The following is a 12,622-nucleotide window of genomic DNA, read 5'->3' as shown; positions in this document are numbered from 1 at the left end:
TCACTGTAAACGTGATGGTGGAGGATAATACAAATAAAATCTTCAGTATAACCTCTTCTCTGGCAGCTTATCATGTCTTTTCTCTTTGGTATAATAGATCATGTGAGCTACCCTGCCAATCATGCAGGCTAAGTATAGTAAATTACAAAGATATTCAACTGTTCTGTTTTGGCCTATGTACATAACCAAATATTGCCAACATCCCATAAACCAATACATGAAAAAAACAAAAACATCAAAACAGCTTTATAACATATAACATATCCATACATAGGAACACTTTAAGCTCACAATTAGAATGTATCTCTGATTTTTGTAAACATCGTGACTCGTATATACATCATAGAAGCAGCACAACACTGGACTGACTACCTGTAAAAAATACTGTGTAGTAGTAACTTCAGTTTTTTTTCTCTAGAGCATCACAAATATCACTCCTAGAATCCCACGGGGAATTTAAGACTCTTTGTTTCCTCCTTAAATTAATATTCCTCTGGAATATTAATAAGACTGTTGCCTCCATCCTGTGCCTTCTAATAGGGCTTCATCTTTTGACAACTTTGAGAATATATCCAGTATATACAGTTTTCCTTTGAGTTACATGACGTTACTCAGAGAAAAGGGTTGTCTGCAAAGACATTCTTACTTTGGTGTTTTTAGTTTGGCCGTGTGAGTATTAACATTTTATATGGACAAAAAACTAAAAACTAGTACATTCATTTTAACCATTCAAAATCTGTGGAGTCAGAGGACTGAATACTGGGTGGGGGGAGCGGTGTGTGAACGGAAGAGAAACACAAAATAATCTTTTATGACACACATGGATCCTCTGGAGCAAAAAGCTGACTATGCTAAAACACCACTTGAACAGTATAAAAATAGGTGTGCAACAACAGAGGACTTCAATTACCTGAGTAACTTCCCTTTTACGCTGAAGTGGATTTAATCCAATGCAGAACAAATGAGATTCCACACCAGGAAACATGAACACGTCTCAACAAGTAGGATTAATAGTTTTAAAGCCACACGTAATCTTCATTCAAAACTTCCTGATTAAATTGCCAACATTTTTGCCTCTGAGAGCGCTCAGTACCCACCTGGCTTTACTTTGGTGATTAAGGGTATTCTTGGCCATTGTAGTAACTACAAAACCCCAGTTTTTACTTATGCACAAAAAAAAATGACCACAAGATGATTGCTTCCAGAGGAAACATAAATGAAGGATAACAACAGTTATGGCAGTGAATAAGAAGTAAAGAACGGCAGTCCTCTTCTCAACATTTTACACATTCAGTGTGGCAGGCGGTTGGTGAAAGAGTTATTTGCTGCAACAACGACAGTCATCACCCATCAAATAAGCCCGCAAAAGCGATACGGCCTTTCTGCCTCGAGCCTCATCGCTTGGCAATGTTCCGGCTCAATTCACAGGAGAAAAAAACTGGCAGTGTCGATGCATGCAGGCATCCTGAGACTGTTTCGTGATGATTTTCTTTCCTCGATTTTCACCGACAAAGACAGCGTCCTGCAGGTCACATGACTGTCTCCCTCTCCTCCTCAACCACGGGCGAGGGTTTTTCGTCCTCACAAGGCCGAGTATGCGCAGAATGCTCTTCGGCTGGAATGTGGAGCTCCTGTCCCGATGACGGTATAGAGTTCTCTGACACGGAGCCATTTTTCACATACCCAGGGAGGTTCCTGTGCCCATTCACAGGCACCGGTCCCAGCCTCGTGGTGAGGTGGAGGCCCAGCGGTCCTCTGGCAGTGACATTGGTAACACTGGTGTGTGATACCATAGGTCCATAGCTGTAAGTGTTACTGCCGCTTCGAGCTTTTCTTTTGAAGTCCAGGGCTAGAGTTCTCCTGCTCCAGGACTTTTTTATCTCAGCTTGCACCTTAGAAGAGAAAATACTTTTTTTTATGCATAAAAGCAGAAGTAAAAATGTGTAAAAGGCAACATTTCTGAGTTCTTACCTCTCCATTACAAAAGCAGTATATAATTGCCACTAGGAATCCCTGCAATATAGAAAACAGTGATTTTTACTCCCATTATCCGTGAGTGAAATATCTTTGCAATGCACTTTAATTTAACATTTTAGCTGTAAAATTTGGCATTTTGTTTGATATTTTCAGTCATCAGCTACTCCTGTTGTTCTTTTAATCTTGATTAGGATCTAACCATAACTCAAGAACTAAACAATAAGCAACAACTGGACATTCACTAACTGGTTTTTGGTGATAAGGTTAACCCTTAGGACATTTAAAATCCTGAAAAATCACGCCTATTAGATTTTTTGAGCACATCATTATTTATATCAGAATAAAATGAAATTTTCATCACAGGATTTTTACCTGGAAGGAGTTTGAGAGCATCTCGTAATGCATTTGGATCAACCATGGAATCCCATGCACCTCTGTATATGGCATGGCAATGAATATGATGTAGTGGACGCCAAACAGAGGCATCAGCACCAGCGTGGACTTCAACAGTTTTCTGTAACATTCAAAATCGTAACACAATACTTTATAAACATCTCATTTTGATAGATCAACAATAAAGATGAGTTGGTGGATTGAAGGTTAAAGTCATTTGTTAGCAAAAAATAAATAAATACACAAATCAAGCTTAATTTCCAGCTTTTTACATGCAAGGGTTTGATGATTTTTTTGATGATATTTGAAATCATTTGAAATTGAATGCTGAACAGTGCAGAACAGTTGGAATGCAATTTGAAGATGACCTTGTAGTCTGTGTTGAGAATTTCCCACGTTTAATCTCCCTGTGTTTGTGTGGGTTTTCTCCCACATTTGTAAGACTTAGGCTATGTGGGGAAATTCACTGCAGATAAAAGTGTGTCGTTTAGGGTTAGGTGTGTTTGTACGTGCACTGTGATGGACTAGAAACCTGTCGAGTATGTTCCCAGGATTTATTTTACTTTGACAGTTGGGATAGACTGTCACCCCGAGAAGCATAAGTGATTACAAAAATGCATTATATGGACAAAGGTGCGTACAGGAGCTGCTCTCCCATGAAGTTCTGGGCGCACAATTTTTGTGTTGATGTTAATGCCAGAGGAGGTTGCGAGCTCTGCAGTTACAGAGTCAGCAGAGCTGTGGTGACTTTTACGCACTAAACCCCTCAGCGCTTAGCAACCCTGCTCTGTAACTTTACTGTGGTTGCTGTGGTTCCTCAGCTCTTCCACTTTGCAGTAATATCACTTGCAGTTAATCGCAAATATCTAGGAGGAAAGAAATGTCACAAACTGACTTGTTGCAATGGTGACATACTATTACAGTACCGACCCATTAATTCACAAATGCCTGTAAAGGCAGACTGCATGGCTAGATGCAGTCTAGCCATGATTTTACAAAGAGATGTGGCCCAAGACTTTTGTCCATATCGTGTGCATCTCATGATGTAGCTAAATGTTACCTTTGCTGGTTGCAGCATTAAATTTCAAATGAATCGTAACATGACTCAGAAAAGAAAATATTGAAAAAAAGAAATAATAATTTTGCACTTCGCTAGTACGCAGCACCTGTACTGTTGTCTGGTGTCACACCTTCTAGCATTTGTTTCTCGCAGTTTAGTTGCCAGGACTCGGACGATGTTCAGAAATAGCAGAAAATTAATCTGAAGAGGAAATAGAAACATAATGTTAGAATTAGATGTAATTGGAATCACTGAAAGGTGTCTTATCCATCAGCTGTGATGCCACAGGTGCAGCGAAACACTGTCATTTCGCACACGGTAGGGGAAAGTTGAAATCAGCACGTACTCACCACTACAGCAACCACGATGGGCATTTGATATATCCATTTAAAATTGCCTGCGCTTAGGTTCCAACACCTGTGATAGACAAATAATAACAAGGCATCAATAAACAAGTGATATGACAACCTTCTTTGTGGGGGGGGGTATTGTTTTCTGCCATCATGTCGGATATACAGAAAGGGCACAAACACAACATCAGGTCATGTTTTATGGCTCTCAAAGAACTTTAAGATTTGCAAGGCTTTGAAATAACAAAATCTGCTCTTTTTATTTGGAATTAAAAGTTCACTTGACCCCAGATGTCATTTCAAAGATTTATAGACAATGCACAATGACAGCATTTGATTTAGGTTAAGTATGGTATTAACCATAGGCCGGTTTTACTGCTAGATTTTAAGCCATATGGATATTATTATGTTTACTCAGTTTCCCAAATATATTGCAAAGGTACATATTGTGGTTATCATCATGTATGGTAGGTTTTTTTGCTAAAAAAAAAAAAAACAATAAAACAACCCAGACAGGAGGCAGAAATGTTCTGCTGCTCTCTCACAGACAGAGAAGAGAATTATGTGGTTTAGTTCCACTCTACAGCTGCTGGATACAAGCTTAGTCGCGAGCTCCCAGCTGCAGAAACTTCATATTTTACTGTGGTACAGGACCAATGTGGACACTGCAGATAATGGTAGTTGGAGGTGGTTGAAGTTCTGCCCGTCTGGTTTGGGAGTTTTGGCAGTTTTGACCCAGGTGAAGTTGCCCATTTGTAAATCGAATTTGAATACACTGATTTTTGGCCACTTTAAGCTTTATTGGACACACTAATACCAAATATGTGCGGTTAATTCATACACAACTGTACACACACACTTAATGGGAAAGTAGTGAAACTAAATTGCTTCTATGGATCACTTACTCTGTGTCTGCAAACATGGCTCTCACAGTTGCCCAAATGGTTACAAACACAGCTGGTACACCTGCAAAATAAAATAAAAAATGTCTAACTTGGTATCATAAAAAATTTATCAAAAAGACAAAAAATAATTTGCTCATGTGAGAAGAATCCGGGTAGCACAGCATCCACATTGTATGCGCTGTGCTTATGACATTTATACGCACAGTGTGTACAATGCAGGAACTGTAAAGCCCATATTCAAAATCTTTTTCTTTTTTTTTTCTCCAGATGAGTCATTCTCCATTGTCCTTTCTTATTCATGAGAATTTCATCAGCAGATATGGAAGTACCTCAAAGTGTTCCAACTTATTTGCATGCTAATTACACCATCAAAAATTTAATTCCTTTGATAAGAGCTGCGTTGCAGGTCAATGGATCTACTGAACATGCAAGTACAATGTAAATTAAGCAAGCAAACTCACCCCATCCAATCACAGTAAATCCCCACAGGCACTTTCTATTGGAGAAGAAGGTCATAAAAATGAGACTGTGGAGGTAGAGACCCTCCACGAGAATCCAGTAGTAATTAGTTGCCAGGAAGTACATAAACAAGGTCACGACCACCTTACAGGTAATCTATAGAGAGAAGAAGAAAAGAAGCAACAGATTTAAAGTTTAAACACATACCTTATAACTCTAACATACACCTATGATACTCTGATTTCAGCTACAGGTGATAAACTAGAAGGGCACTTTCAATAGGTTTTTATGATGACACTGACATGGATTGTGGGCCTCTACAGTTTTCTCATGTCAGCGCTGGTTTCCTATGTGCCACAGAGCTGAATATCAAATACTGCTTGGTTTAAAGGCCACTGGAAGGTTTGGGTCCAAAATACATTTCACGCCTGCTGATACATTATGGACCATTCACGCCTCTCAAGTTGTCTGGGTACGGTTTTACTCGCTATCCCCCAGGGTCAGGACTAAGCATGGAGAGGAAGAATTTGGTTTTTATGCATCACACAGCTGAGCAGAAAAACACTTTGCACATGTATTTCACGAGACAGCTGAATATGAGCAGGGGAAACTGATCTAACATTGCAAACAAAGTCCTGCACACTGTCAAAATTGCATTGAGAAATGAATATATTTTTGCAATACTGTGCATCAGCGCTGAAATGAGCTCCCAAAAAATCCAGATAAGATGAAAAAAACTCAGCAGGACTGCTCCACTGAAGGCTTAGATATTTCTGTTTGCTACAACCTTGTAATAAATAAAATTAATTCACACATTAAGTGCTTTACCCATTTTTTTAAAATATATTTTATTTTTTTATAGTCTCCCATTTAATAATGCTCTAATTTATCTGTGTCTGCAGCTGCAACTTTTGTCTTCATGCATTTTTATGTCATGCACGTTTGACTGACCTCTTGTTGAAAGGTGCAAAACAATATGGCTTATGTTACTCATGTTCAGATTATTCACCACAGGCATGATTATTTTTCAGGCAGGATTCACTCCTGCTGCTTTTCGCCACACCGCTAATTGTTGAGCAACTTTAGAGGCACGAACGAGGTTAAAATCTTGTTAGCTGACCTCCAGCTAGTATAAACATGAATGATATATTGGCAATTTACAACTCTGATAGTGTCAGAAAAATGAAGACTCTCTCACCTGGCATTTCATTAGGTATACCTGTTCAACTGCTTATTATTGCAAATCAGTCAATCACATGACTGCAACTCAATGCATTTAGGCATGGAGATATAGTAAAGATGACCTGCTGAAGGTCAAACTGAGCATCAGAATGGGGAAGAAAGGTGATTTAAGCGACTTTGAATGTGGCATGGTTTTTGGTGGCAGACAGGCTGGTCTGAGTCGTTCAGAAACTGTTGATCTACTGGGGTTTTCCGACAAAACCATCCCTCGGGCTTATGGAGAACGGTCCGAAAACGAAAAAAAAATCCAGTGAGCAGCAGTTCTCTGTGTGGAAATGCCTTGGTGAAGCCTGAGGTAAGAGGAGAATGGCCAGACTACTTTGAAGTGATAGGAAGGCAACAGTAACTCAAATAAGCACTTGTTATAACCAAGGTATGCAGACGAGCATCTCTGAACGCACACCGTGTTAAGCCTTGAAGCAAACGGGCTACAGTACTCTAGCCCACATCGATCTCTAATCACATTTTCTTGTCTGTAATTACTGCAGATTGGTTAGCACACAAAGTGCTCACAGATCCTTGTGATGAAGGATGGTTCTGAACAAAATAAAGACTTTTACTGGGAATCATGGGACCTCTTTCTTTTTCTCTAAGTGCGGTCACAGCAGCTCGAGAGGAATCTTCGTAGATCTTCTGACTAGCCTCAGTGAGAAATGTAGCCAGACAATGTGACAACTATTTACTCATAGCAGAACAGCTTTATGAGATTTCCCCATCTTCAGGTGTTCCTTTTCTTTAGGACTGTTAGAGAAATTGGACATATTTTGACAGCTGGGTCATATGTTGTGAAAGCATGGGCAAATGTAATGTAGTTCAAATCTTGAATAACACATAAAAGTTTCTCATTATCATTAGATGTACCTCAGGAACATCTAAATTTGCAGCGCTACTGTCATTGCACCCACCCAATGGGAAAATACTGCTCTGAACTACATCTGTAACCTAGTTACAATGCCATTTTGTTACTGTGGAAACAACACATTTTGCTCATGGATCACTGTGTGAGTTTAGGCTCATTACTGTATATGTTGGTTTTTTAGCCAGACTCTTTTTCTGATAAAAAATAACATGTCTTTTTTTTTTTTTACGGGTGGGGGGGATGAGAAAATTTCTGAAAAAACAAACAAACTGGGGCGAGTAGTTACAGAGATATGACTCCTTCCCAGACATAACCCATAATAGGGTGCTAACAATCCATTGTACGCATTTGAGCATTAATGGATTGCTGTTAAATTTTGTTGGTCCCCAGAGGGCGTGGATCAATTTCCTCCCACCACCAGCAAGTATACGTTTTCACTTATTAAGAAAGCTTCAGGTCTCAAGCGTCGTGGCCATCTGCCTTTCCCATTATAGGGTTGAGATTCTTGATTACAAAATTTAGCAATTATTAGATTATTAGATGGGTATCAGTGGAATTACAGACAAAAAGAGGTTAGCGTCTACCACGACTGGCTTTGGTAATCTTTTGAATTTTTTTTTTTTTTATCTAGTACCTTCATAAGTTTCCATGTGATCAGTAATTGTCTATTTATTTATTTGTTTGATTATTTTGATCATTTCTAAATATTTAAATAAAATTGAATTGAATAGAACTGAGTTTGTTTATTTTTAACAGGGACAGTGTACATTAATAAACATTGCTGTAATTGTACTAGAGTTAGCAACAGGTTAATATTCATCACCTGCAAACTAACAGCATTTCTGTTAATCTCTGCTGTGTTATGTTTGTACTGTAAATGACCCAAAACATCATCATGCTAGCGAGTTAAGACCAGATGATAAGTCTGGTAAATATGCTGCATGTTAAATATGCAGATTAAAAGCATGCAGACAGCACATACAGAGTCCACTGTGGAGTTTTTTCACAGCATCTGCGCTTCATAGTTACGGTGTTATATGGTCGACCAATGGATTATTATTGCAGCTTTCTGAAATGCGTCTGTTTTATTAAAACATTCAATTAAATAATAATTTAATTAAATGTTTGACTTCTTTTTATCTATATATATTTCTACCACAAATAAAGAGAATGGATGTAGTTCACTGGCTTAACTCAGTTCTTACGCAATGTCTAATTATCAGTCCCAAGCGCACTAATTCACAAATGTTGTTCCTGTGTTATTCGCAGCCTCTTATTTTCTGTGTCCATCCCAGTGTCTTAATCCATTATCTGTATTTGTGTGGAACAAAGCTTTTGAACCCACTGTTTCAAAGTTCTGAGTGAAAATGTTTTATTTCATGCACAGAATAAAGTTTTGAAACTAAGTGCGTTATCACCATGCAACATACGGGAAGCACATTTTATACGTGAATGATCGGTGTCTCTCATGCCAATTGTATTAATCTTTAAAAGCAATGTGACATAAATGTATCAATAGACTACCAACAAAATTAACCGCAAACACTAAAGTTGGGACTCAAAGCACAGAGTACTGCACACAACTCAAAGGACGAGCGAGTGTTGTGTCTACAATTAACTTGCACTTAGCAAAGAACCAATTTTAAACAGTATCATTAAACCCATAATTTCTTTCCATTTCTTTACTGAATATACAAACAAAAAGTACGCACATAACACAGTCTGACAGGTATTTTTGAACCAACGGGTGATTCCCAAAGCTGAAAACTTGACATATTTCAACTGGTTTGCAGTGTGTCAAAAATTCTGCAGCAATATCTTCACAGAGAACAGAACAAGCATCCAAATAGGAATTTTGGAATCTCTTTAAGAAGCCTCGGGGACTATTCATGAAGACTACTTAAAGTTTGAGTAAGAGAGCTCAGACTGAGTTGAGCTTCCATACATCCTTATTAATAAAGTGCAATAAGTTGCTGCACCTAATTCCAATTTTGCTATAAAGAAGAAGGCTTTGCATTATATACACATATTCAGCCTGTGATTTCTGCAGGAGCGTCAGACCTTTTGTGATCGGACTGGTCTGTGGTTCAGACCTTACATTTTCTTTTTCTTAATTAAGAAAATAAGTGGTTGAAAAAGGTTATTTGCTCCATACATAAAATGATGAATTATGCCAGAGTACACACACCTAAGTTCCCTCATTGTGTCACACACAATATTTCACTTACTAAGCAGTTTGAATACAGTATAAGTCACTTTGCAGAGATACAGAGGATGAAAGATATCCCTAAATATATAGTGTAAATTGTTTGTGTATTAAAGCATCCGTGAAAAGTACACAGTCTTTACAAATTTTTTCAGACTTGACTCTGTTCAGGAAAGCCAAGTCCTGGCCTAGTAAAACCTTGGCACGGTGACAAGCAGTACAGTTTATTTGCTGCAGTACTGGAAAAGCAACTGAGACTCCTGCAAAACTTACCTAACACTTCCCATGCGGAAACACAACTCTTCACACCAAGCAACACTAATCAAATTATGTGTACACGTAAAGCAAACAAATCCTGACATTATATTTTTTTGCGAGTACTGCACGTTCACTGACTACGACAACAACTTTATCTGCTGCTTCTGTTTCTATTTGGTTTACTTACAAAATGCGTTTTGTCGGTTTGTGAGGCTTCAGAAATAGACTTGATGTCTTCCACACTGACTCCTTCCATGTCTAATGTCGATCCGGAGTAGAGAACAACGTCTTTTACAAAAATGCTTATAGCTCTTAGCATGTAGGACACAAAGAGGTGCATGTGGATGTAGTTCCTGGTACAGTGTAACCGTCTAAAAAAGAGAGAGAGAAAAAAAAGAGTGGTATGGTCAAATATCAGATATGTGAGAAATTTTTCCCATTTTTCTTTTTTTTAGACAGTTGGTACACCTCAATGTTAAGTTTGTGCTCGACTTTTCACACGCACACAAACAATACGCATCTTAATTAGAGCCAGCTGAATTCCACGCTGACTACAACACATTCTCAAGAATTAGGAGCTTGAAACACACAAATTTTAAATCGTTACACTCAAAGTGAGCAGTAAAAACGAAATTGCAAGCATGTGTTGAAAGGGATCCAAATTTGCTTCCACGAAAGCACAAGTTTATCAGTCAAAAATTCTTCATTCTTAACATTTGCAGAAATGTTAACATTTGCAACTGTGAAGTGATTCTGGCACTGTGCTCCAAAGGGAGCTGCAGGATCAATAGCCATAAAGGCTACATTATTGCAGTCAAGACAAAACGTCAATGCTAAAATTTCTTGAATATTTACTAGTGCAAAAAAAAAAAGACATGACAGTTTAAAGTCTAAATTTGTCAACATTTACTTGACGCTGACATTAGATCAGTGTAATTTCTACCCACTGTTTCTTTCTCTAAAGACTCTTTAATGAGCTGAATTCTTTGACGAGCAACCCCCAGAGAGCTATTGATTGAGAAAAACTAATCTAGCGTACATTTCCCCAGTGAAAAATTCTGAACACAAGTGGTAATGCAAAATATCCCCTCTTCTCTCTCCCTGGAAAACATTTATGAACTCTCCTGTCTAAAAGCTGATGTGTTAAAGAGGAGACATGGCTGGAGTGCTCTGAGCACAGAGCCAGAATGTCAGATGGGCCCCTGGGACAACTTATTAAACTCATTTTGCCCGTAGATTTCCTGGTGCCAGTTGGGAGCATTCCTAAAAACCTTCTGACTGCCTGCCTGTACAGTAAGTCACGCCGGTTGGAGCATTGGTAAACAGTTCCTTCCCATTGATTAGTGATAGTCCCTGTGCTCAACTAAATAAGCAAATAATAACAAATCTGCCCTGTGTTAATCAAAATGATTAAAAAAAACAGACATTTTCAGACTGAATTCAACCTTGTTTTAAGGTTTTTTCCTTTTTCATTTAAGAAAGTAGCCCTAAGGTAAGGCTGATACCTCTTATGTTTGTACAGTAGGAGGAGAGCTTTTCAAACACAGCACTTTGCTCTGAATTCACATCCCTTCACTCCCTTGTTTAGATGTTTACATGTGGGAAAAGGTGGATGTTGATTAGGAAATGTAATCTTTGTAAGCTGGGAGGAATAATAAAAAATAAAAACTCAGCATACACACTTTGGTTGTGTGTCAGCGAAATCTGAAATCAGCATGAAAATAACAAAGAACCTAAATGTCAGGCAATGAGGCATGCATTACAGCACGCCTGAAGGCAGGCTCCTCCTCAAAGGCAGTCTGTTAAAAGTCAAAGTAAAAGTCAAAGGTAATGCTTGATATAGATTGTGTGCTCCGTGCCGTCGCTGTGACACAACACATATATTGCGATGCACGATTATCCGGTGGAGTCGGGGTGGGGGTGATGGGGGATTCACAGCATGCCATCATGCTGTGAATCATTTGGACTCCCTGTTTTGATCCCTTCTCCAATTGCTCTAACCTTAATTTCTGACCTGATCAAACGCCCTCTCTTTTGGGAACATTTGTAGTTGAAAGTACTGATTGAAAAAGTCCAGCAGCAGCATCGACTCACCGAAAATATCCCAAAATGACCACAGCCACCATGAGCGACCCCAAAGAGACCGAGTACCCAACCGTGTAAATGAGATACAGACGGTGAAAGACGTCCTGTTGGAAAAGGATAATTTGTTAGAATATCAACAGACACATTATCCCCTCCTAATTGCATTGTTTGATCCGCTGTATGTTTTAGTCAGACATGCTAATCCTGTTTGTTGGGAAAATTTATTTAAGGATGTCTCCAAATAACCTGGTTTGTCACTGGAAAGCATCAGTACACTGGGCAGTAGTTTAATCCTCCAGCAGAAGAAGCCTGGCTGCACGTCACCAAGTTAATAAGTGCCAGGACCTCCTTGTGATGTAAGTTGATACTACACTGCTGTTATCATTTAGCATCAGGATCTTGTGCCAGAAAAAAATGTGCGTCTGCAGTATTGCTGTTTGCTTTAGTTCATGCACACATATTTATCATTATCTACTGCAACTGCTCCTCTGTTGGAACATCGATCTGAACATTCGACGTCATACAGATGACAGCGGTATCGTATTGTTTCAGGCCAGAAAAGGGTGACGATCAAAGCATGACAGCTTTCACGGCTTTCTCACAGCCTTTGAATGTTTTCATTTATCAATATTTTTAACAAGTTTTCCATCCTTCTTACAAGAGCTATTTACTGCCAGCACTGACATCTAACACCCCGAGCGATGGTAGAGGAACTCTGCACAGGCACCTGCGATCAAGGTCACATCTAGCTGTCAGTCACACTGGGTTGTAGTAGTTCTTCTTCTTTTAACTGTTTCCACACGATGCTTTGCAGTGTAATGGTGCTGT

General features: G+C 38.9%; 1 protein-coding gene across 1 annotated transcript in view; it reads right to left on the bottom strand.

Moving 5' to 3' along the window:
- Window positions 1-1,529: 1,529 nt before the first annotated feature.
- The window catches only part of pth1r (parathyroid hormone 1 receptor), a 29,945-nt gene continuing 18,852 nt past the window's right edge, over window positions 1,530-12,622 (bottom strand). The window contains exons 6-14 of the mRNA XM_085377792.1: window positions 11,804-11,898; window positions 9,897-10,080; window positions 5,147-5,300; window positions 4,686-4,746; window positions 3,781-3,847; window positions 3,537-3,631; window positions 2,350-2,491; window positions 1,972-2,013; window positions 1,530-1,892 (exon numbers count right to left, since the gene is read on the bottom strand). Coding sequence (XP_085233918.1) covers window positions 1,530-1,892; window positions 1,972-2,013; window positions 2,350-2,491; window positions 3,537-3,631; window positions 3,781-3,847; window positions 4,686-4,746; window positions 5,147-5,300; window positions 9,897-10,080; window positions 11,804-11,898 — 1,203 coding nt within the window. The remainder of the gene's footprint in view (window positions 1,893-1,971; window positions 2,014-2,349; window positions 2,492-3,536; window positions 3,632-3,780; window positions 3,848-4,685; window positions 4,747-5,146; window positions 5,301-9,896; window positions 10,081-11,803; window positions 11,899-12,622) is intronic.

Source organism: Diplotaxodon limnothrissa, linkage group LG18, assembly GCF_057381915.1.
Source record: "Diplotaxodon limnothrissa isolate DT_005_m linkage group LG18, D_limnothrissa_male_GT1.1, whole genome shotgun sequence".
Classification (NCBI taxonomy): Eukaryota; Metazoa; Chordata; class Actinopteri; order Cichliformes; family Cichlidae; genus Diplotaxodon; species Diplotaxodon limnothrissa.
Note: the sequence above shows the minus strand (reverse complement) of the source record. Positions and strands in the feature narration are given on the sequence as shown.